General features: G+C 48.1%; 1 protein-coding gene across 1 annotated transcript; it reads left to right on the top strand.

The window, feature by feature from the left end:
- Nucleotides 1-41: 41 nt before the first annotated feature.
- Ercc3 (ERCC excision repair 3, TFIIH core complex helicase subunit) lies at nt 42-25,723 on the top strand. Its single transcript, XM_052156064.1, has 15 exons — nt 42-147; nt 355-560; nt 2,587-2,823; nt 4,411-4,460; nt 5,067-5,202; nt 5,375-5,539; nt 6,159-6,363; nt 7,839-8,153; nt 12,423-12,607; nt 15,037-15,239; nt 19,104-19,200; nt 21,327-21,444; nt 22,388-22,506; nt 22,820-22,972; nt 25,328-25,723. The coding sequence occupies exons 1-15, from the start codon at nt 120-122 to the stop codon at nt 25,457-25,459; spliced, it is 2,349 nt and encodes a 782-aa protein (XP_052012024.1). The 5' UTR covers nt 42-119; the 3' UTR covers nt 25,460-25,723.

The following is a 25,723-nucleotide window of genomic DNA, read 5'->3' as shown; positions in this document are numbered from 1 at the left end:
AGGCGGGACTTCCGATATCTCGTGCTATATTTCCGGCATGTACCGGAAGTTCATTTGAAAATAACTCCTGCGGAGCAGACGCGGTGTGGTGAGCGGGCCTGCCTGGTTCTAGAGCTATTATGGGCAAAAGAGACCGAGTGGACCGCGGTAAGGACTCCTTGTAACTGTTTCCTCCGGGTTTTCTCCGGCCTGCTGGGTCCGGGAGATGCGGAACTTAGCCGGGTGGGCGGTGTTTGCCGGACGCCGGTATGCAGCTGGTGCTGGCTTAGGAGTTCTCTTCCCTGAAGTTTCCTTGGGTGGTGAAGAAGGAACCCTAGGATCCTGCTGGGCTCACTTCTGTGTCTTCTGTCGCAGACAAAAAGAAATCCAAGAAGAGGCAGTATGAAGAGGAAGAGGAAGACGAAGACGACGCTCCTGGGAACGATTCTCAGGAGGCGGTGCCCTCAGCCGCTGGGAAGCAAGTGGACGAGTCCAGCACCAAAGTGGATGAATATGGAGCAAAGGACTACAGACAGCAGATGCCACTAAAGGGTGACCATACCTCCAGGCCCCTCTGGGTGGTAAGCATGGCCGAAAAGGCTGGGTGGCAACTAAATCTTGAACATTCTTACACCTCCAAAATTCACAAGCGAGAAATGCTGCCTTTCGGAAGCAGCTGGGAGAGACAGCTGTCATAGGTGCACACTGGGTTAGCTGGTGTGATCTGGTGTTCTGATTTCACCCCAGCCCACCACATGATGGCAAATGCTATTTACCTGATAGATAGCATTATGGGCCAACCAGATAACTCAGGAGGTAAAGGCTCTTGCTGTCATGGTAGGAGGAGAGACCCAACTCTGGCAAGTTTTCCTCTGACTTTCACTTTAGAGCCATGACATGCACACACACACACACACACACACACACACACACACACACAGAGCCAATAAGTACCATTTATTTATTTTTTATGTGTATGGTATATGTGCACACCCTGTGCAGGTGTTAGGGATTGTTTACAGAGCCCAGAGACTGATGTGAGGGTGCTTTTCTCAGTCAGTCACCACATATTTGCCCAGCTCCCTGTTTTGGCTAAACTTACTGACCAGCGATGCTTACTGACCACCCCAACTTTATCTGCCTGCCTAACCACCCACCTATCCCCAACCATCTCAGCTCTGTGGTTACAGGCATGCACTACCATTCCTGGTTTTATACTTAAGTGCTGGAGATCGAAACTCAGGTCCTCATGTGTGCAAGCACTTTATACACTAAGGTAGCTCCCCAAACCACTAAATAGTTGTTTTAGGTAACAATTTATTTACACTTTTTAAAAAAGGTTTTTAACATTTTGTGTGTGTGTGTGTGTGTATACTTGTTTCCAGAGGAGACCTGAAGAGGGTGTCAGATCCCCTAAAACTGGAATTGCAGGCTGTCAGGAGCTATCTGATGTGGGTGCTGTGTGTGGAACCTGTGTGTTCTGCCGGAGCAGCCAGTGCTTTTAAACACTGGTCCATCTCTTTAGCTCCTTTTCAAATTAATGGTAGATATGTATTTGGTAGCTAAGTTTGCTTGGCTTAAAATACATAATGTTCTGTACTCAAATTTGCATTCTAGCCAAAAGGCAGTTTGAGAATAGTACATTGGAAGATTTCTATATGTGGAACATTGGGAACCTTTTCTCCCTACTCTTCTCTGGCTAATTACAGGAACAGGGCCCCTGCAGTCGCCTGGAGGATTGATTGCTAGAGTATCCTTAGCACTGGACAGCTCACCCTTCTTGATAATGATATGAGAATCTAGTGGTGGAAGAGTAATCTCTATTTACCTGATGTAATTGTTGTCTGGGAGGCTTACTGCCTCTGTCTCCTAACCTAGGCATAGTCCTGGAAGCTTCTAGTCTTGCGTGCACTCTAATGTAGGCCTAGGATGTTTTCCCACCTCTGAGATTTGCAGCTGAATAAGCTCACCCTTTCTAGTTCTTCATGAGCTCTGGATGGCTAGTTCAACTCAGCTGTTCTGCTCAGTCTCCTCTTCAAGCTGACTGATATAATCTGGCTTCTCTCTTGGCTTTTCCTGACTTGCTCTACTTGGCCTTATACTAACTTTGGGAATCTCTTCTAATTTTCTGGCTCCTTCTCACTCTCTGACTTGTTCTGTCTTCTCTGTGTCTGTCTTGTTCTCTCTATAACTGTCCCCGTGAACCTGCCTCCTCCTGCCTCTCTGCTGCTCTGCTCCCCCTCTCAAGTCTACCGCACTGCTGTCCATGAACACTGCTGTCCTCCTGTACTGGACTCTCTCCTCCCTGCACTGTCTGTCTCTCCCTTAAGTAGCTTACCTTTCCTCTCTCATCTTTGAGAGCTGAGCATATCCTATCCTGTCAAATCTTTCTCTGATTTGTCACTGTTTCTGCCACTCAATTAGACATCACTTTCAAACATGGAACTTCCTTCTATCCAGCCTGAGGGATTAAAGGTATGTGCCAAAGACTGAGTCATACAACTAGAAACAGTCTCAGGTTCACAGTGTGATCAAAAGTCCTGCCACACAGTGGTCTCTACAGCTCGTTGATGTTCTTGCCTGCTGTGTTCCCTTGGTGATTTTTAGGCTCCTGATGGCCACATTTTCTTGGAAGCCTTCTCTCCAGTTTACAAATATGCCCAAGACTTCTTGGTGGCGATTGCAGAGCCAGTGTGCCGGCCTACTCATGTCCATGAATACAAGCTCACCGCCTACTCCCTCTATGCAGCTGTCAGTGTTGGGCTGCAAACCAGTGACATCACGGAGTACCTCAGAAAGCTCAGTAAGACTGGAGTTCCTGATGGAATTATCCAGTTTATTAAGGTGAGTTGCTAGCAACTCTAACTGTTGTGATAATGTGGCAGGGGTGTACTCGGGTACGTACTGTATGCTGCCATTGAAATATCTGATTTGTATTTCCTTTGAGGGCAAAATAGCTCCTTGCCTAGCTGCTACAGCTTTAGATCCAGCCATGGTTCTGGCTAAGATCATGCTTTCTGTGAGGTGCTCCTAGCCATGGGGGAGATGTTCAGGTCCATTCTGGCCAGGGTTACTTGGAAAGCCAGCTCAGGATAGATGGTGCCATAGACTGCATTTATATATCAAAATCCTAACCCCAATGTACATGTGTTTAGTAAGTCATAAGTTTCTCCCAATTTAGAAGATACTTGTCTTTATTAGGACTTAAACAGTTCTCATAAGCTCCTTCTTCATGGGACTATGAAGAGAGAAGATAGTTCTCTCCTAGCCAGGAAACCTTACCACAGCCTGAATTAGCTGGTCCTGGTCTCTGAGAACATAAGTTTTTTTTTTTGTTTTTGTTTTTGTTTTTGTTTTTTTGGATTTGGTTTTTTCAAGACAGTGTTTTTCTGTGCTGTCCTAGAACTCACTCTATGGATCAGGCTGGCCTCGAACTCAGAAATCCGACTGCCTCTGCCTCCCAGAGTGCTGGGATTACAGGTGTGCGCCACCACCACCTGGCTAGAACAAAAGATTTTGTTGTGGAGTTTTTATATAATGATTGGCTGTTATAGGAGGTGAGCTCCATATAAGGTAAATACTTAAGATCTATGCTAAATTCAGTGTATTAGGGCAAGTCAAAACTTGAAATGTTGACGTGAAGAGGGTTGGTTCCACGGGAGCAGCAGTTGAACATAGGTGGATATAGTCACAAAAGATAGGAGAGCAGTTTCTTTTACTACTGGCTAATGCGAAAGGACTCCAAATTAGAGTTCATGTCTGGAAGCAGAAGAGTGTACCATGAGCATCCCCTCCCAGAGAAGCTTTGGAGCTCTGCAGAGTCCTCTGTTCTTGTGATGCAGAAGGCTGCTGAAGGACAAAGTCCCAGGGCTAGGCCTAGCCTTTGCTCTGCATGATGAAGAGGATGCTATAGTGTTGGGGCAGTACTATTGTACTCTGAGGGGCAACTCAAAACCTCAGCAGCAAGTTATGGCGAACATACAAACTACTGACTCCCTTCCAGTGGACTGAGGATTTAAACTATATTCCCTGCCACTGAGAGGCTTACATTGTGCTGGCAAGGTGGCACTGCCTCTTAGATCCAGATGTCTGGGGAGAAGGATTGTAAGTACAAGGCTAGGCTGGTTAATTTCTAACTTGTCTCAAAATTTAAAAATGGGATGTTGGTGGTCAGGCAAAGATTGGCATCAGCGTTCTGTAAATAAATAGCTAGGCATATGAATTAGGCAGAAGGATGGACCTATCCCTTAAATGCGGAGGTCAGTGGACAAAAACTCCCTTTCGGCAGCTGTGGCTGTGCATGACATCTTCAGAACTCAGTAAGCTGGGCTCTTGGCCTGGTGTGCTGAGGCACGGTGGGGAGGCACGGTGGGAGCCAGCATGCTCTGAGCACTGACTTCACCCGCCTCGCGGTGCTCCCTCTGCTTGCAGCTGTGCACTGTCAGCTATGGAAAAGTCAAGCTGGTCCTGAAGCACAACAGGTGAGCACTGCCCACTGTGTGCCAGCTAGGAGGGAGCACTGTGGGAGGGAAGGTGAGGGAGGAAGGGAGGGAAGGTGGGAGGAAGGGAGGGAGGGAAGGTGGAAGGAAGGGAGGGAAGGTGGGAGGAAGGGAGGGAGGGAAGGCTCGCTCCCTGCCTGTGGTAAAGACAGAAAGTTGAGGGGACACAGGAAGGAGGGGTCCCTGCGGCTGGCAGTTAGCATTTTCTGTGACAACTGCCTGCACACAGGCAGCTGGGCGGTTTCCTTTATGTATAGATGCTTTAAGAAGCGTGTTAAGATGGCCGCGGCCACACCCCAGCTGTAAGCACATCTGACCTCTGCGTTTAACTGTGCCCCTTTCCCAGCTGCAAGCGTAGTCTTAGGAGAGTTCACAGGAAGGTTAATTTCACTCCTGCTGACATGAGGCTCTCCTCTGACTCTCAGCATATTATAGCTTTGCCCATAGCTCCTATGTCTGATTTGACAAAGGCGTGGGAAGAGTCCTTATGAGGTGATAATTTTCAGATCGTCTGATTGAGTTGCAGTTGCAGAATGTTCTGGAAATGATGTGCTGGCCAGTAGGGACTTCCTTCCCTCCTGCTTGTAGGTACTTTGTTGAAAGTTCCCACCCTGATGTCATCCAGCATCTTCTTCAAGACCCAGTGATCCGGGACTGTCGCTTGAGGACTGCCGAGGGGGAGGCTACGGAACTCATCACCGAGACTTTTACAAGCAAATCCGCTGTGCGTGAGCTCCTGGGTTTCCTGGGGGCTGGGAACTTAGGACCTCAGTCTTCCTGGAACCCAGCAGTGACAGTGGAGCTGCCTTGCAGCTCTTGTCCCCTCACAGCTTCAGTTCATGGTTGGTAACAAGGTGCAGTGATGTAGAGTGTGGACTCCTACCTTTTTCTCACAGATTTCTAAGTCGGCGGAAGGCAGTGGCGGGCCTTCCACTTCACAGGGTGCCGATGCACAGGCCAAATCTGACATCCCCAAAGACCTGTTTGATTTCTATGAGCAAATGGACAAGGATGAGGAGGAGGAGGAAGAGACACAGACAGTGTCCTTTGAAGTTAAGCAGGTTGGTGACTGCTTCCTGGTTGCCGGTCTCGCCTTGTGTCAGCACCCTCTACTGTGAGATTAAAGGGATCCCTGTACGTTTCTAGTTTGGTTCTCTCTGGTGTAAGCCCTGACATTCTCCTGGGGAAGGCTTATGGCTGGGAGTCCTTTCTGTGGCCAGGGAAGCTTCTCTCCATATGATCTTTTCTGAGGAGACCAGGAATATGGGTCTGTTGGTAGAAGAACTTTCCTAGTATCTGTAAGTCCCTGGGTTCAATCCTGAGCCCCAAGTAAACTGGGTGTGGCAGTATGTGTCACAGCCTGAAAGGTTGGGTGCAGGAGGACTCAGCAGCTCAGGACCATCCTCCACTAGACAGAACCTAAGGTTGGCCTGGAGTAGATGGGACCTGTCTCACAAATACCAAAACAACACGGAAAAAACAACTAACCAAACAAAAAATTGGTTTGACTGTGTTACTAGTTTGTGCTGCTTTTCTGTGCTAACTTAGTTGTTAGTAGGCAAGATCTGAAATTGTATCCATCCAGATAAAACTCCAGGTCTCCGCCAGGAGGCCAGTTGGAATGTTGTCTTGGACACTGTGGAGTCGAGCTTACCAGACATCCTTCTTGCTGGCTCCTAGGAAATGATCGAGGAGCTGCAGAAGCGCTGCATCTGCCTAGAGTACCCTCTGCTGGCAGAGTATGACTTCCGGAATGACTCCCTCAACCCTGATATCAACATTGACCTCAAGCCCACAGCCGTGCTCAGGCCCTATCAGGAGAAGAGCCTGCGGAAGATGTTTGGGAATGGGCGTGCTCGCTCAGGAGTCATTGTTCTTCCCTGTGGTGAGTGAGGCCTGAGTGAAGAGGGCTCCATCTTTGTCTGCCAGCTGCCTTCTGCCCTGCTTGGTGTGTTCCCTGTATAGCCCTTGCCTTAAATGGCCAAGGTCCCTTCCTCATTCGGGACTTGACTGATGCCTGTTGAAGTGCCTGCTGTGTGCAGCTCTTGGTGTAGGTCGGCTTCTTAGTGCTGTGACCCTTTAATACAGTTCCTTATGTTGGGGAACTCCAACCATAAACTTACTTTTGTTGCTGCTTCATAACTGTAATCTTGCTATTGTTATGAATTGTAATATAAATATGATATTCAGAATGATTTTATGTGACCCCCTATGAAAGGGTCATTCGATGTCAAAAGGGGGTTGAGACCTACAGGTTAAAAGCTACTGGACTAGACGCTGTGAGTTTCAGATCTCACTCGCTTGGGTAGAGAATGACTATGAATAGCTCTGCTAAGGCACCTGTGAAGATTCTTCCTGATAATGGAGGTGTCAGAGAAAACTGGAGCACAGTGTATGGGGGCAGCGCGGCTGCTGGGGAGCTGCTGGGCATAGAGCACAGACTCCTTCTCCGTGATGTCAGTGTGACACGTGGGAACTTGAAGGCTGACAAACCCCAGAAGTGTTGCCTGTTTCTAGACGGCTTGTAATGTGTTTGCAAGACTGAGGAAAGACAGTGCATGCATGCACTCACACTCATGTATGCAAGCGTGCATGCGCACGCGCGCGCGCGCGCGCGCGCGCGCACACACACACACACACACACACACACGAACATGTATGTGGATCCACTGGTGCTCATCCCTCTGTCAGACTTCACAGTTCTAAGTGGTATCAAGTCTAGCTAGGTTCAAAGCCAGAGGCCACAACAGATTCATCTAGGAACGCTACCCCAGAGAGAGTTTGCAGACATGGCCTCTGCCTTGAGTTCTGTTCCTAAAGCTTCAAAGGTGATGTCAGAGTAAAGGCAGAATCATTGCTGAGCCATTTGGTTATTTTCACCTTAATCTTCAAGTGGAAGGTGCTACTAAAGTAAAATCCCAGGAATGTGATCTCCTCTGACTTTGCCAGGAGCATGCACATGCCTGAGCCTGGGTTGCCCTGTCAGTTAGGAGCTGACATACTAGAATGTACTCTGGGCACACGTGACCCTGCGCTGGATGCTCCTTGCTCCAGCTTGCTTTAAAGTGATGTGGCGGGAGCATCTTTCTAGTCGCTGGTTCTGACATTTCACCATTTTAAGTGCAGTGCCCATAAGAAGCCGCAGACGTGTCTGCTTCTCTTGATTCTCGTGCACACCTGTGTGCCAGGTGGGCCCTCTCTTTATGAAGAAAACAGCCTGAAGCAGTAAGAGCTTCACACGCTGGGCGTGAGAACCAGTATGCGACTTGGCCCACACTCGGGTGCAGTTGAGCCATTCTGTGCAAACCTAACCTTGTTTCAGCCTGCTTTTGGGTAGCATGGCCCTCTGGTTGCTTGTAGGTGCTGGGAAGTCCCTGGTTGGCGTGACTGCCGCATGCACCGTCAGAAAGCGCTGTCTGGTCCTGGGCAACTCGGCTGTGTCTGTGGAGCAGTGGAAAGCTCAGTTTAAGATGTGGTCGACCATCGATGACAGCCAGATCTGCCGCTTCACCTCAGATGCCAAGGACAAGCCCATTGGCTGCTCCATCGCCATTAGCACTTACTCCATGCTGGGCCACACCACCAAACGGTCCTGGGAAGCTGAGAGAGTCATGGAATGGCTCAAAACCCAGGAGTGGGGCCTCATGATCCTGGACGAGGTGCACACCATCCCAGGTAAGAGGTGAGGCTGATTGTGCGGGATGGGTTAAAGCTGGCTTCCACCTGTTGGGTTCAGGAGGCTTCTTACATCCCACCCACTGGCTGGCAAGGCTTTGAGATGCTCACTAAGCATGGGGGGAGGGGGATGGAGCTGTGGGGTGGGCTACACCTGCAGGTACCGGGGTGGTCTACACCTGCAGTCATCAGGCTAGAGAATGACATTGCTACTTCCTACATCTTCTGATTGTTAAAACTTAACTCTTAACCCATTTTTATGGCCCTGTGAAACCCTGCCAAGAGCTCTGCCTGACCCTAGTTGATATGTTTTATTTAAATGAAGTCTGAAGTATGAGTTGGCAGTATATACGTCCCACTTCTCCAATTGCAGGCATATCTTTTTTAAAAAACAGGTTCAGTGATATAATTTATCTGCCATGAAAGCCACCCCTTATGAGAGTAGAATCAAGCAGGCTTTAGTGAGATATACACTAAAGATATATACTAAAGATATACACTATATATATATATACACTAGAGATATACAACCCTCACCATGATAGTTTTAGAATATCTCTTTCATTTCTATTTGTAGTCAGTCCTTATCTTCCTCTGCATTTAACCCTGGGCTACTTTCCGACTCTCTAGATGTGCTCTTTCTGGGAGTTGTCATGTAAAAGAAGCAATACAGTGTTTTCTCGTGTCTGTCATCTTTCACTTTGCATCACAGATCATCTGTGTCCTAACATTCATCAGTGGTGTGCTTCCTTTACTGATGGTTTAAGCAAATGTTTCTTTTTGGGTTCTACTGGGTGATATGTTGTCCTGTTTTGTGATTTTTGAGGGATGTGATTTTATTGTCTTTCCCAGGCTGGTATCAGACTCCTAAGCTGATATGGTCCCTTCATCTTAGCCTCCTGAGTAACTGTGTCTGTTAGGTATGAGTCAACATGCCAAATTAGGCAGCTCTTCCTTGAAAAGAGAGGCTAAGGAAGATCTAAAGCAGAAATTCTTCTACTTTATGGAGGTGTTTTTTACAGAGAGCATTCAAAACACAGAGAATGGGCCTACTGTTTGGGTCTTCTTGTCTGAGCACTCTTCAGTCTGTAGATATCTGAGGATAACTAGAGGTGTTGCTGGGGATGTTCATAGAAGGTCAGTTAGAGATGGGCCCTGTGGTGACAAAGAACTTGGCATGCTCAGACAGCTCAAGGCAGCCACGTGTCCACAGAGCAGTTAAAGACTGACACCAATGCAGGTGCCAGCATCTTGGAGACCTCATCGGCATGAGGAAGATTTGGATTACACTCTTCATTCTCTGAGAGAGAAGCCATCTGAATGAAGGACAGAAACAGACAGTACCTGAGCTGAATTGCAGTAGAGCTAGATCATTCTAGCTGCTGAGCACTTTGGGAAGCAATGAAAGGAGACACAAGAAGAGGCTTGATCCAGGGGGACACAGTAAGATGGAGACCACCTGACTGGACAGACTGCAGAACATGAACAGGTTAGATGTGAGGTCAGAAAGAAAGCTGAGATCAAGGATGAGGCGAAGGCTTTGGCTTGAAGGAAGGGTAGTAAGATTTTCTTTGAAATGGGGAAAGCTCTGGAAACAGCATGTTAGACTTTAGACATACTGATCAGTATTGCTAGATGAATTCAGGCCATGGCCAGAATGCTAGGAAATGGGCAAATGAACAGACATCAGCAAGGATGGACATGTGCTGCACCGGCATTCGAAGAGTGCTGACCATCAGTAGCCATCAGAGGCATGGCATCAAAGCACCGATGCCACATTTACCCCATAGAGTGGCTCAAAGGGAGTACTGGCATTACTAGTGCAGAGGAGGTTCTGGACAGAGGGATTGCCAAGTGGACAGGGGATTGCTCTATAGAATTCACTATAGAATCACAGCATGGCTGGTCTGTCCCATCCTAGGAGATGAAAACAGATTTATTTAAAAGTATCTATATACAAACAAATGTTTCCATTATTTAAAAGTATCTATATGCAAATGTTTCCATAGCTACTCTATTCATCATTTTCAGAATTCAGTGGTCACTGGGATGTTATGCTAGGCAGACAGTGGCACATCTGTAACTGGAACGCAGCTTGGCAATAAGGAGGCCCGATCGCGCCATAGCTTGAGTGTCAGGGCTTGGTGCGGAAACTTATTTGACTTATTTGACATCCTCAAAAAGATAGCATGCTGGTGAACTGGCCAGCACTCAAGGACACACTAAAGGACGGCTTTAGGAACTTTTGAGGGAGTGGTAGATTGATCTATGTCCTAATTTTGATGTAGACCAACAAATCTGTGCATATATTAAAATTCATAGAACAGATCCCCCTCCCTGTAGAGTTACTTTTCCTTTGTGATAATTTAGAAACTCTAAAGAGTATAGGTATCAGGTCTCCTAGGGTTAAAGCTGATGATGTAGAAAGTCACATCTTGTGACTGAATTTCAGATTCTTCTGCAGTGCAGCCTGGGGAGACTGAGGCACTCCTGAGAGTGCGCTGTAACCATCTGCCCTTCAGGTGAGAGGATAGAGCTCGCAGTGTGCTCTCTGCTCCCGCGTCTGGTTCACGACCTTCCTGGGTCTAAAGCTGAAACAGATCTGAGTTCATGGCTCTGATTTGATCTGAGTGTATTGCATGAGAGTTCATATTTTGGAGGCAGTTCTGAGAAGTGGTGGAGTGCTTAAGACAAGGGTTTGGTCATGTTTGTCACCCACAGAAGGGATGCCAGTAGCTCCTGCAAGAGCCAGTAGCTGTAGAGAGCAAGCCTGGCTTCCAGAGTCCATGGGAACTTGCCTACACGTGCTGCCCTCTGATGTGAGGCATACAGAAGCCCACACAGGTGGGGCTCCTGACCTTGGACTTTAATGTGCGTTTCGTTAGGACAGCAGAGGATGGACTAATAACACTAGCCTATAGACTGACAAGCCCCAAGAGCTGCTCTTAAATAGAGCTAACAGCAAAGCAGTAAATCACCTGACATCTTATTTATTACATTGGATCTAGGAGTGTGCTACATCATTGAGATCTCAAAAAAGAAGAGATTGGTGTTTCCTTTTGTAGGTCTTTTCAAAGGAATAAAAGAACATTTTATTAATACATTTGTGTTATAATGAATTGGAGAGAGAGCTCAGTGAGAACAGGGCTTGCCTAACACACATGGACCTCTGGGTTAGATCCCGTGTCACATAGGCATGGTGACACACATCTATAAGCCTGGAATGAGGTGGGAGGATCAGAAGTTCCAGGTCATCCTTGGCCACATAGAGGATTCTAGTCCAGCCTGAGCAGCATGAGACACTCTTCCCCCTGCCCCCCAATCTCAAAAAAGAAATTGATATTGTAGCACTCATGTATATTTATTCTTCTGTGTGGAAGAATTGTGCTGTGCTAGGTCTACTACTGTTTTAACAAGAATTCATTTGGGCATCTTTTAAGTTCATGCCCTGTGCTAGCATTAGAGATACAAAGGTACAGTTGAGTCATCCCAAATGGACTTTAGACTTAGCTTTACATAACAGTGATTCGAGCTCCACCCACAGTGAACACATGCCTCCATTTATGTGATGTCAGAAGTAAGAGTGCTACCATTGACAGGGGTGAAGGGATGGGAGACTTGTGGCATGCTGAGTGCTCCGTCTGTGACTGAGCTGTCCTCTGCACAGCACACCTCCCTTACCTGGAGCAGTCATGGTGGCTGCCGGATGTGGACTAGGGGAATGCGAAGGTGACTGGGCCCTACTCTGACCCTGATCCCTGATCTGCCTCCCATGCTCACAGTGTGTTCTTGTTGCCTGGGCCTCTGACGCTCCTCTTAATAAGGGAAGCCTGGGGTCCTTTGGCATTGCTCTTCAGGCCAGCAATCTCTGCTTAGAGAGGAAGCAGGGCAGAGCTGGTGGCGTTCTCTCTGCCCTCATCCCAGCCTCCTGAGCTGTAACCTGGGGATAGGCTTCAGCCTGAGCGATTTCTGTGGCTTGGAGTCAAGTCCTACTTGCTTCTGGTGTCTGGACTCTTGACAGGGTTGACAAATGCTGGCATTTGTGAGTTTGGAACTCCCTGAGGTCTTTGTCCTCTATTCTTTCTGTCTTTTGAATAGGTCTAAAGCCATGGTGAGATATTGTTGCCTTGTTGTTCTCTGGAATCAGACGTCGGCTCTCTAGTAGCAAGGCTACCCATATGGTACCACAGGCCAGTGCCCAGCTGCCAGCTGCGTGGCTCCTTCTCAGTATAGAAAGCGATGACATGAACGTTTCTTTTCTTCTTATAGCCAAGATGTTCCGGCGGGTACTGACCATTGTGCAGGCGCACTGCAAGCTGGGCTTGACTGCCACCCTTGTCCGGGAAGATGACAAAATTGTTGACTTAAATTTCCTGATCGGGCCCAAGCTTTATGAAGCCAACTGGATGGAGCTGCAGAACAATGGGTACATCGCCAAAGTCCAGTGTGCCGAGGTATCTGCTCCCTGGGTGCTGTGTGAAGTAAGGGCTTCCTCCCATGGGAACTGCGGGGTCTTCTGATAAACCCCTCCTGGGCAGACAAGCAGGTCAGGACCTGGTCTAAATGAGCATGGCGTGCTGTCGTCACCCTGGTAGGTGAGCCATGTTTCATAGTGGAGTGCACTGGAATCCTCTGTCTGTCGTATGGTTAAGTCAGCAAGCTGGTATGACATGCCTCTGCACACGTCACAGCCTGCTGCCCACCTTCACCCTGAAGGATTGCTGCTGCAGCCTCTGAAGGCAATCACTGGGGCCAATCCCAGTGCCAAAGTCCCAGAAGAAATCCGTCTTTATGATGTTATTTTTTTAATATAAAAATTATATTAAAGGACACATTTTTTTTTTGATACTGTCTTTAGTAAATACCTGTACAGGTATGTGTTAAAATCCATAGTCAGAGATAAATCTTTGAAGGAACCATCCATCTTAGCACTTTAAAACGACTGCCACTCAATAGCTAAAGTAGGGTGGCCTCTGGGAAATAGATATCTGATTGGATAAGTTTGAGAAAATAACCCTCCCATTAGTGGGGACATAGTAGCAGAGGCCTTTGCACTTCCTGGAGAGTCTGATATGCTGCTGGCCCTCCAGGAAGTTCTGGAGCATTGCTGATCTGTGTGTGGTGGTGTGGGCTAAGATGAGGACTGCTAGTTTCTCACACTAGCAATGAAAAGAATTACCTGGATAGGACTGCATTTAAAAATCATTGTTAAGTTAGTCCCAGTTCAATATTGAGTATTAACTTTTCATTTTTAGTCTCATTGTTTGTATGAGTAGTTGTCTGTATGAATGTCTATATATCACATATATGCACTTCCCCTGGAGACCAAAAGAGGGCATTGGATTCCCTGGGACTGAAGTTAGACAGTTGTTGGCTGCCATGTGGGTTCAGGTCCTCAGAAGAGCAAGAAGTGCTCTTAACGGCTGAGCCATCTCTCCAGCCACTATTTTATTTTTAATTAAAATATAATTACGTCATTCTTAACCTCTTCTCCCCCGAACCTTTCTAATCCCTCCATTCACTGTTTTTTTTTTTCTTCTAACATGTACGGTCTCTTTCTGAGGTATTTACACAGTTTGCATAGTAAGCCTCTGTCATTTGTACATAGCTTTCAGAAACTCTCTCCCGCCCTGTGGCCTCCTCTTCACTTAGCTGATTATTTCTCATCTCTTCAGAAGCTCTCTAGTTTTATGAAGTCCACTTGTCCTGTTGTTGGACCTAAGTTTTAGGCAAATGGAGTCCCATTCAGAAAGTCCTTTCCTACCCCCTGTCCTGTGGTGCGCTGCCTGTTTCAGGTTTCATGCTTTGGTCCATTTGGAGTTAAGTTTCGTGCAGGGTGGTAGATCAGGTCTAATTTCATTCTTCCACATGTGGTCATCTGTTTCCCCAGCACTGGCACTGTTTGTTGAAGCTGTTATTTTTCCTCCAGCATGTTTTTAGCATCCTCATCCAATATGAGGTGGCTGTAGTTGTCTGTTGTCATCTTTGGTTTTGTTACATTGGTCTGCATGTCCGCTTTGGTGCCAGAACCATACTGTCTTTATTACAGTTGCTGTGACACACTTGAGTCTGGGATGGTGAGCTCTTCAGCATTGGTCTTTGTGCTCAGGATTACTTGGCTATCTGGGATCTTCTCTGGTTCTATATGAAATAAACAGGGTATCTTCTTCTGAAGAAATGTGGGGATTTTAATTGGAATTACATTGAATCTGTCCATTGCTTTTGGTAGAAATGGCCATTTGTACAATATTAATTCTCTCAGCTCATGAGCAGGGATGGTCTCTCTGTTTTCACTGTCTTCCGCACCCTCGTCTTTCAGTGATTTAAAGCTCTCATTGTGTGGGCCTTTCACCTCCCTGCTCAGGCTTATTCCTGTGTATTTTATTTTCTTTGAATCTGTGGTGACTGGGAGTGTTTCTGTCCATGCTCTCTCTGTATGTTGGTGGTGTGCAGAACAGCTGTTGATTTTTACAAATTGATTCTGTATCTTGCCATTTGCTGAAATTGTTGATTATTAATAGAAGTTTCCTGGTAGAATGTTGGGATCCCTTATATGTAATAAGGATTGTTTGTCTTCTTTTTCTAGTAGGAAATTTGTGTTTCTTTAATTTCCTTCTCTTGGCTTATTCCTGTGTGTGTGCATGTGTGTAGGGAGAGAACAGCCCGTGGGAATCTCTCTTACCACCTCGTGGAGGAGACCAAGGCTCAAACTCGGGTCACTGGGCTTTTGCAGACGGAAGCACCTCTGCTTGTCGAGCCATTACACTGGCACCTGATTTTTTTCCTAAGCTAATTCTGCTAAATGAAGGAGCATCAAAAACCCTTAAAGGTGTGATGTTTTGTTTTGTAAAGTGATCCTTCGTCCTTACTCTCTGCATCTCAGGTTTGGTGCCCGATGTCCCCTGAGTTCTACCGAGAGTATGTGGCAATCAAGACCAAGAAACGGATCCTGTTATACACCATGAACCCCAACAAGTTCAGAGCCTGCCAGTTCCTGATCAGGTTCCATGAGAGGAGGAACGACAAGATTATTGTCTTTGCTGACAATGTATTTGCTCTGAAGGAATACGCCATCCGACTGAACAAGTAAGTGTGCCTCCTCGTCCCTGTGCACTCGCAAAACCTCCTGGATTGAACAGTCTCTCTTCCCAGCCCTCGTCCCAGTAACGTGCGAGTCAGGTAAACATGTAGTCAGGGTCAGAGGCTAGAAGATGTGGGAAGGAGGAGCCCGCCCACCCTGAACTGTACTCCAGAGGCCACTCAGTCTACGTCTCAGGCCGAGTGAGGACAGGGTGGAGTTGAGGCCAGGCAGTATGGTCCGCAGGAAGTGGGCGGAGGAGGAGAGGCTCGTGTCAGGCGTACTTGCTTTTCTTGTTACAAATGCCTGAGAGCGTCAGCGTAAGGGAAGACAGGTGTGGGTGGGCTCCTGTTCCAGGGACATAGCTGTCGTGACGGTGAGGTGAGCAGCTTCCTGCACCTGTTTGCCCACCTGGTTCTGGAACAAACTACTTTAACTGGTTTCTGTTTGCTTTTTTACTTTTTAGCTGGCTTTGTGACAGTTTTGGATTGTCACTGTAGGAAGCATGTTAGCTCCTATTGTGGGAGCTGTTTTCTCACTTGTCGCTTGCCATGCCCCTCCCCCCATGGTGGTCTGCGGATAGTCAGTGTCAAGTGGTTCTGACAGGGCCATTGGTGTCCAGGGTGCTTTACAGTATACTATGATCACATTTTCTTTTATGAATATATTTTGTTTTTCTGGAAATTTCCCTTGCTTTGGTTTCCTGTATATTAATTCTTCTCCAAACTCGTTTTTGTAGCATTGATTCCCTCTCAGTGGCATCATGGGAACTCCCATTCCTTTTCTTTTCCTGTTGGACTCATGCATATCATTCTCTGGTTCTCCTCTGGATGATGAGGGTTAGAGATGTCTGAGCTGCCCTCAGGGAGCTCTCTGTGGACACCATCTTAGAGAAATCTCCCCGGCTGGTTTCTTGCATTGGAGCCTCCATCGCCCAGTCTCACACTGTGTTTCGTTGGGACATGTGACCTGGCAGGTTTGAAGGAGGGAGAGAAAGCTTGCCATCTTTGAATTCTCCAATTTCCCATTACTGTCTCACTCTGGAGCCTGCCTTCCCTCTCTAGTTCCTCTCTCATTACCCATCTACCTTCTTCCCAGCATGCTTATTTTCTCATCCTGTGGACTCTGGGCCTTGGCTTCACTCTCAGCTGTGGCAGAAGCCCTGGTACGTGGCAGAGAATCCCCGGTGTCTTGTCCTTCCCCTCTGTATGTATAGGAAGTGCTTCACTGTTGTACGTGCAGGAGAGTGATGGGCCGTGCGGCAGTGGGAACAGGGGAGTCTGACAGATCACATTCCCAGCTGTGTGACCTCAGGAAGGGAGGAGATTTGCTGCTCTGGACCTCTCTTGCCTCTTGGTCACATTAACCCACACCACTTACCACAGACAGTGCCTGTGCCTGGTGTCGTATGTGGTCTCCAAAGGGCAGGTTCTCATCCTGGAGGGTTGGCACCCTTCTCCATTTCCTGTATAGAAGTCTCAGAATGCCAAGGCTGAAGCTGTGTGAGCGGCTTCCCAGATGATAGAGGAACTGCCGAAGCACCTCCTAAAGCCTGGTCCGATGTGTTGTGCCTTCCCTGCTGTTTTCCCAGCATGCCGTATAGAAAACGATAGGGGTCTACAAGTTCTCATGGTGCCAGGACAGGTGCTGACATCCGGCTGAACAGAGGCCTGTGTGTATGTGCAGCTGCCACAGCCTGCCGCAGAGGAGGAGCATTGCAGGCAAACTGAGGGGCACGCTGCAGTGGAAGTGCTGCACAGAACAGAAGCAGCAGCAGGCTCAGGCCTGGGCTTTGGATGCTACTCTGGGCTCCTGGTCTTCAGTTGTGCGGAACCTGCAGGTTTACATTTTTAATAAAATATCCAACTTAGTTGTGTGTCTGGAGCACCCAGTGCTTTTCCTAGTTATCATTACTGTCACAAAGAAGCTACAGAAACAGGCCACCAGGGTTCTCAGACCGAAAGCAAGGGACCAGCTCCCATCTGCATGGGCAGTGGGCAGCAGGGTTATCAGAGAGCCTTTGCCCTCCGTGGAAAGCTGAAATCAAGAGAGAGGCTGGTGAGCCAAGTGTGAGGCAGAGTAAGCAGGAGGCTGGTGCGGGAGGCCTGCAGCCTGTGGTTAGGATGCAGCAGTGTTTCTCAGCTGCTCTCCCTGTCTGTGTAATCAAGGGTTCTGCCTAGAGCCACAGGCACTGAGGCAGAAAAAGCAAGGCTGAGAAGTGCTAAGTGCCAGGACTCACCCTGCTCTCCGGTAATTTTGGTATCAAGAAGTCAGGCAAGAGAATTTGAGTGGGAGGCTAGCCTGGCTACATTGTAATTTCTAGGCCAGCCTGCGGTACTACCCATGAAGCCCTATAGTAAAACAAAACACAACTAAACCAACCAAAAAAATCCCAGAAGAAACAAAAGAAGGAATTGTGAAGAGAGGTGAGCCTGTGCCCAGACTTGGAGGAGGGAAGGCAGGCAGCTTGGGCTTGGTGAGAGGAAGAGCTCTGTAGCTCTCAGTGCCGTGGCTCCTCCCACGTTCCTGACATGGGAGGACTTTCTCAGGTACTTTAGCAACTGGATATGTAGGGCAATAGGCCAGATTTCAGCAGCCCTGACAGGTGAGGAAAAGGAGAAGCAGACTTATTTAACCAGTGTGCTTTGGTAAGAGAAACAGGGTCCACTAGGGACAGGAAGTATGCATAATTAAGCTGTTCTGGCCAAAGTCTGCTCCATCATCCTTATAATAGATTGGGTGTGTTCTATAAGGTGGTCTGATAAGTTGTCAGTAGCTGGCGTGTCTGGCTCCTGTAAGCTGACCAGCTCTAGGATGTATCTAGTCTTCATGTTGTAGACAACTGTGTCCTAATAGGTGTGTGCAGTTGTCTGTTTTACCTGAAGGCTTTGCTCTTCTTGAATACAAGGCGACTAGGTATAGAACAGAAACACTTGGTGCCTTCATCCTTTGGTGGTGGTGGTGGTTTGGTTTTCTTTTTATTTATTTATTTTTTTTTTGAGGTTTGTTTGGTTTTTTTTGTTTGTATTTATAGAAAACAGATTCTTCTCACATACAGTGTATCTTGATTATAGTTTCACCTCCCTCTGCTGTTCCCAGTCCCTCCCTGTCTCCCTTCCCCTCCAGATCCACTCCCCTTTTGTCTGTCATTAGAAAAGAACAGGTTTCTGAGAAATAATAATCAAACATGACTATAAAATATAAGATAAAACAAAAGCCGTCACATCAAGGCTGGACAAGTGTGTCTTCGTCCTTAGCTAGGGATGAGACAGGTCAGGTAGGCAGACATCCTAAGTGACTGTCACGTGGTCTTAATTACTTTCCTTTTGCTGTGATAAGAGACTGAATTATAGAAAGGAGTGTTTAACTTGGCTAATGGTTTCAAAGAGTTAGCATTCATGATGGTGGCCAAAGGCATGGCAGCAGGAACACCTGAGAGCTCACATCTTGATCCTCAAGTAGGAGGCAGAGGGAGGGAGGGAGGGAGGGAGGAAGAGAGGGAGAGCGTGTGAGCGAGAGCAAGCACTGGGAATAGCAGGAGTCTTCTGAAGCCTCAAAGCCTGCCCTTGGTGACACTCCTCCTCTGACAAGGACACATTTCCCAATCCTTCTCAAACAATCTCACCAACTGGGGACCAAGTATTCAAGCATATGTACCTGTGGGGCCATTTCCATTCGAGCCAGAGTCAAGCCGGAGTCTCTCCATGAGGAAAGGACATAGCCATAAACTCTGGCAAAGATGCCAAGCTTGCACTCTGCTTTAGTGACCTCGTAGGCCCCGGTGAGAAGTCAGTGCTTTGTAGCACACGCAGAAACTAGTTGCTAATGTGTGAGTCGTCTTTGTTGTTTCTGAAGCTTCTGCTCTTCTCTAGACCTTACATCTATGGGCCCACGTCCCAGGGAGAAAGGATGCAGATTCTCCAGAACTTCAAGCACAACCCCAAAATCAACACCATCTTCATCTCCAAGGTGCGTGCTGCGGCAGCGGGTGGAGTGTGCCTCACTGTCCCTGGGGCCTGGGAGGTGCTCCTGAGCTCTGGGGTGGGGCTCTAACGGTGTGCTGAAGGACTCCAGTGTGCACCTGGAGTAGGGTTTAAGGGCGCCTCTGGCTTGTGTGAGAGAGAACTTAGGGTTCTTATGCCTTGCAGATTAACTGTAAGGCCGTTTTGCTTCTCAGGTTTGTCCCACCGTTCCCTGGAATATAGGGATTTAAATTTTATTTCCTTTACAAAAGTGTGTTTTCTACTCTGGCAAAAGCAGGTATTGGATGAGGCTTCCTTTTGGAGCTGGAAATGCTGTGCATTTGGGAAGCTTCTGTCCTGGGCCCTGATGTGCCTTGATGGTGGGCGACCAGTGCCACAGTGGCTTGACGTCACTGCCACCAGTAAAGTCTCTTTTTCGGATGTGGGTGCCCTTGCATTTAAGGTGTAGATGCTCAGAATTGAGACTTCATCTTGGTCAGTTTTTCCTTTGATAAGTATGAAGAATCCTCCATATCTCTTTTGACTACCCTTGGTTGAAAGTATATTTTATTGGATATGAGAATGGCTATTCCAGCTTGTTTCTTGGGACTGTTTGTTTGGAAAACCTTTTTCTAGCCCTTTACTCTGAGCTAATGTCTGTCTTTGTTGCTGAAGTGCGTTTCTTGTATGCTTCAGAATCCTCTTTATGTATCCAGTCTGTTAGCCTATGTCCTTTTATTGGTGAATTGAGTCCATTGATGTTGAGAGATATTAATGACCAATGATTGTTAATTCCTGTTGTTTTATTGTTGATGGTGGTGATGTGTGTGTGATTCTATTCTTTTGAGTTTGTTGTGAGATGATTTTATTGTGTGTAGTTACCCTCCTTGTGTTGGTTGGGGTTTTCCTTCTAGTATCTTCTGTAGGGGGTGGGGGGTGGGGGGATGGGGTGAATGGCCAATCTTAGAGTGCAGGCAGGTGTGAGATGGAGCTCTGACAGGGAGAGGAAGAGCCCTGGGCTCAGAGGGGTTTCAGCAGGCAGTATTGGGGTGGGGTCTCACTTGTGTCCCTGGTTAGAGCAGACCTCCTGGGAGACAGGCAGGGCTGTGGGGTAGGGCTTGCCTCTGTGAGTGCAGACTGGAAGGGAGATGGAGCTCCAACAGTCTCTTTTGTCAAAATTAAATCATTATATAAGAGCAGAAAAGTTTGTATGTGCAACTGAGGTGTTTTAAGCAGCATTTGTTTGTGTTGCACGGGGCTACGGAAGCACAGTGCCAAGGGTGCTGTGTGCTTAGAACCAAGGCTGTAGTGGGACTGTGCATCGGATTAGACATTCAGAAACTTTTAAACTTGTTTCCTTACACTTATCTATTTATTTGGAAGAGGGGTGACACAAGTGTGCCGTGTTGTGTGTGTGGAGGTGAGAGGACGACTTGTGGAGATTACTTCTCTCCTTTTACTACATGGGTTCCCAGAGATTGAACTTAAGACTTTAGCCTTGGAAACCAGCACCCTCACCTGCTGTGTCACCTCAGATGCTGTGACCCATAGTCTAGGAAGCTGGTGAAGGCAGAGCTGGAGTCCAGAAGACACGAGTATTCCCACCTGGTAGTTGTGGCTGGGGAAGTAGGCATGGAGAGAACTGTCTTCCTGTTTGTGCCGGGCACCTCTGCAGGCTGAGACCTGAGCTGAGGAGCCGGCCCTCAGGGTGTGTCTTGCTCAGGCAGTGCCCTGCTTTGCATGCGCTGTCTCACCGTGCTGCGGCGCTGCCCAGTGGGCACCAAGTAAGATGGGTTTTACACAGGTCCATTTCTGCAGCAAAAAGGAAGAAGTAGAGGCTGGGTTCTGCAGAGGCCATTCTGAGGTCCACCGTGTCCTCTGCCTGCTGTGGCAGAACCTTGCTAAGAGGAGGAAGAGGGGTGTTTCCTTAAATGATCTCCATGTCGACTCTCAAGCACGGATGGGGAGGTGGCTTAGTTCGACGGCATACGCAAGAGCATGCCTGAAGCTCTAATTCTATCCTAGAACCACAGACATTTGAAGTTTTCAATTCTGGACAGGTTGATTTTTTTTTGCTGTTCTTACTGTTCCCTATAGAAAAACTCCAAACTCATAGCCGCTTTTTCTCCATAGGTTGGTGACACATCCTTTGATCTGCCAGAAGCAAATGTCCTCATTCAGATCTCTTCCCATGGTGGCTCCAGACGGCAGGAAGCCCAGAGACTGGGGCGGGTACTCAGAGCCAAGAAAGGTAACACAGTCTTTCTGCTGTCAACACAGGCTGGGCCCGCCCACCACAGCCTCTCAGCAGCACAGAGCTCACAACACTGGGGTGAGCTGCTGCGGTGTCCAGTCACAGTCTGCTCTGCCTCAGTGTTAGAGAGGCCTTGGTGGGAAGGTCTTTATTCCTTCTCATGCCCCGGGACCCATGTTCCCCACGTTGCTTTAATGACAGCCTTTACAGTGACCTCAGCTGCACCGGATCAAGGCACACACACAGCATGCACTCAGACAAGCAGACATGCTCATTAAGAAAGAATCAAATCAGGAGGTGAGCTACTCTGAAGCGGCTCCCGGTCTCCACATTGTCATTTCTCTCCATGACAGCCGTCTCTGATTCCCACTCTCACAGAACTTCTCCAGGCTTCAAGGGAGGCCGCATCGTCCCTTTAAGGCCTCGTGTTTCTGTCAGCATACATTGGAGCCTTTCTCTCTGAAAGCTCTCCCTTCTTCCTGAGACCCAGTCATGGCCTTGAGGCTCTCTCAGTATAATACCCCTCATTCCTGAAAAGAGCTTGTGTCTGCTTTCCTCTGCAGACCAATCACTGCAGCCTTTGATCGTCCTTTAAACGGGTCCCCAGGACCCAGCTCAGGTCACCAGGATTAGCAGCACATGCCAGTATCCACTGAGCCATCATGCTGTCCTCTTTGTTCCTTTTTAAGTTGTTTGTTTTGTTTGTGGTGCTGGGGACCAGCCCAGGCCCTCTCTGCACGCAGGGCAAGCTCCTCCTGCCCAGCAGCATCCCCAGCCCTTTCTCCTGACTTGGAGATAGGACAGTAAAAGATGGCCCCACGCAGCCAGGTGATTGCACATTGGGTGAAGCCTTGCTCTCTGCAGTGCTTGCTTCTCACTGGGGTCCTGGTGGGTCAGGGCCGGGGCAGACTTTCTTGTCGTTTCTCCTGTTGTCCTATAGGGATGGTCGCAGAGGAGTACAATGCCTTTTTCTACTCCCTGGTGTCCCAGGACACACAGGAAATGGCATATTCTACCAAGCGACAGAGATTCTTAGTGGATCAAGGCTACAGCTTTAAGGTATGTATTCATTTACCTTTGGTTAGGCTAGACAGAGGTGGAGGCGCCGGCCTGCATCAGCATTCAGGCAGGCTTCATGATCTTTTGTCTCTGTAAATGGCTGGGATGACACTGTGCTAGCCTGGTGCAGTTACACAAATGTGGGGAGTTGCTTTATAACCCGGACTCCTCTTCTGACATGCTTATTCAGAGGTCCTTAGTCTCTGTCTAGAACCAGTAGTCAGGCTCTGGGTGGGGAGTGGTGACTGGGAGCCAGAGGGGGTGGGGATTTGGACATGAGAACAGCAGGCTCTGTTTGCTGTTGCTCCTGTAGGTGATCACAAAGCTAGCTGGCATGGAGGAAGAGGAGCTGGCGTTCTCCACCAAAGAGGAGCAGCAGCAGCTCCTGCAGAAGGTGCTGGCAGCCACCGACTTGGATGCAGAGGAAGAAGTGGTGGCTGGAGACTTTGGCTCTCGATCTGGCCAGGTGTGTGAAGAGATTCTCCTGTAGGACGCCCACTGCATGTGGGCACATATATACAGACATGCCATAAACACGTGTGTGCAAACACACAGACACACACCTGTGAGCATGTAAGCAAGTAGGATTAGAGGAAAACTGAAATTGTTTGAACAACCCTATTATCTTTTAGTGTGGGTTTCTTATAAATGTACTGTAAGGCAGAGGGCCTCACAGTGACAGTGACTGGGGTCCTGCTTATCCGTAGTGACAGCCTGCTAATGTTGGAGCCCAGGATGAGGCCCTACAGGCTCTGGAGCTAGGTGCTTTACCTGTTGGTCTGGGCTTGCCTGCCTCACTCTGCTTTCCTCCGCAGTAACGGAGCTCACCCTTCAAGATGAGTCTTTGATGACCTCAAATAGTTTAAGTATGTTGAAAACCCTAGAGGTTTCTAAAAAGACCCAGCCTTTCACATGTATTTGGTGAAAACCTGCTGTGCCCCAGGCATGACCGTGTAGCATAATCAGTGAATGTATCATAAAGACATTATGTTTGACAGGCCCTTCAAGGAAAGAAGTGAAATTGAGTCAGGAGTTCCAAGAATCCCAGTTTCTGAAGTTCAGTGGTGTTAAAGTTGAAAGGGGGCCGGTTAGCTATAACAAGACAGGAAGGAAGCAGCATGCCACTTGGGCAGGTGGCAGTACCCTCCAGCCAAGCCCTTTCTCCTGCCAGGTCATCTTGCTTGTTAGTCCAGGGGTGCCAAGGTGACCTTTGTTGCTGTTGGATCAATCCTCTGAGATCAGGCTATGACTTGGCATGAGTCAGGTGCCCGTTTCTCCCGACATCAGTCTGGTTCAGGTGCAGACTGCTCTGGGCCAGACTCCTGGCTTATGTGGGTGCTGTTCACACCCATCTTTGGCTTTATTTTGTTTTGCTTGAGATGGGTGTTACTGTATAACTAACTGGATGGCCCGGAGCTCAGATCCACCTGCCTCTCTGCCTCTGCCTCTGCCTCTGCCTCTGCCTCTGCCTCTGCCTCTGCCTCTCAAGGGCTGGGGTTAAAGGTGTTCACTTCACCCCTCCAGCTCCGTATCCATCTTTGGAGCAGACTTGGCCATGTCCAGTTTACATACTCAAAATTGCTCATGGCTTTGTTGCTGAGTCAAGCCAGGGTTTCCTGGATTTCCCATTGGTTCAAAGCCTTGTATTAAGTCTTAGGAGATTTTAAGAGACTCCCACCCTAACTTTTTTTAAATTATTTTTTCATCTTATACGTGTGGGTGTTTTGCCTGCGTGTGTGCCTCTGCACGCACAGGCCAGAAGGATGCTTTGGATCCTTGGAGCTGGAGTTGCAGACGGTCATGAACTGCTAGAATTCAAACCGCAGTCCTCTGGAGGGGCAGCCTTCACTGCTAAGAAGAGGGCATCAGATCCCATTACCACCATGTGGTGGCTGGGAGTTGAACTCTGAGCCATTTCTCCAGCCTCACTAATAACTCTTAAGAAAGAATTTGTGCAGGGGCTGAGGCTATCATTCAGTGACAAAATGTCTGCCTCGCATGTGCAGTACGAGGCCCTGGATTCTTACTTCAGAACCATAGAACAAGAGTAAGTTCTCTTGAGCAGTTGTCATTAAGGGAGACCTTGTACTGGCTGTTACCTCAGAGTACCTGGGCAGTGTTCTAGCCCCAATTTTCCTTAAGAGCTGGAGTAGGCCCCAGTCAAGTTCTTGTGCCTCAGTTTCCTGTTTTGTAGATTATAATTGTTGTGAGGGTCAGGGGAGGCAGTATATATGCAGTGTCTAAGACACTGAAAGTGGTCAGAAGAGTATTGTAAAGTTTACCTTGTGTATCTGTGTGCACGTGCGTGCGTGTCAGGCAAGAACTTGGAGTGCTTTCTCTCCTTCGGCCTTTGTGGGTTCTGGGGCTCAAACTCAGGCTGCTATGCTTGCATTGCGGATACCACTCAGCGGTCAAAAAAAGTAATTTATTTTCATTTCATATGCATGGGTGTTTTGTCTGCATTTATGTATGTGTGAGAGTGTTGGACCCTCAGGAACTGGTGTTCTAGATAGTTGTGAGCTGCCATGCAGGTGCTGGGAATTGAACCTGAGTCCTCTGGAAGAGCAGCCAGTGCCCCTAACAGCAAGGCCATCTCTCTAGCCTAAGAGTGTTTAAAATAGTGTATCGCATGGCTGGGCTTAGCTTGGTGATAGAGCGCTTGCCTAGCACGTGCAAGACATTGGGTTCACTCACTAGCAGCACACACGTGTGAACACACACACACACACACACATACACACACCACTACTGAATTTGATTATGAGTGTTGTAAGAGTTCCTTTGGAGGCTAACCGTAGCCTGGTTCCCCCCTCCCCCACAGGCATCCCGGCGCTTCGGCACCATGAGCTCTCTGTCCGGGGCAGATGACACTGTGTATATGGAGTACCACTCCTCCCGAAGCAAGGCTTCCAGCAAGCACGTGCACCCACTCTTCAAACGCTTCAGGAAGTGACGCCCACCCTGTCCTCGGCTGAAGGCTGGCTGGCTGCTTGGATCAGAGCTGAGGAGACTTCTCAGCGTGATCGCTTCTCTCCAAGACTGTTCTTTCCAGTTGGTCTAATGCAATACCTGTTGAATGACTGCTGAAAACCAGTCAGCTCTGACTGCCTTCATGGGCCCCAGGTTTAAAAAGGCAAGAAAGGCCGCTGTTGTTTTTTATTCAAACTTGTTAAGAGTGGCTCATTTCTGTATATAAAAATTATACCACTTAATTATA

Source organism: Apodemus sylvaticus, chromosome 13, assembly GCF_947179515.1.
Source record: "Apodemus sylvaticus chromosome 13, mApoSyl1.1, whole genome shotgun sequence".
NCBI classification, from domain to species: Eukaryota; Metazoa; Chordata; class Mammalia; order Rodentia; family Muridae; genus Apodemus; species Apodemus sylvaticus.
This window is presented reverse-complemented; position numbering and strand designations above follow the sequence as displayed.

Excerpts from the sequence above, each read along its gene's own strand:
- Ercc3 (XM_052156064.1), top strand. The coding sequence starts at position 120 with ATGGGCAAAAGAGACCGAGTGGACCGCG. Across the intron at positions 2,824-4,410 it reads GAATTATCCAGTTTATTAAG|CTGTGCACTGTCAGCTATGG; the intron begins GTGAGTTGCTAG and ends CTCTGCTTGCAG. Across the intron at positions 22,973-25,327 it reads TTGGCTCTCGATCTGGCCAG|GCATCCCGGCGCTTCGGCAC; the intron begins GTGTGTGAAGAG and ends CCTCCCCCACAG.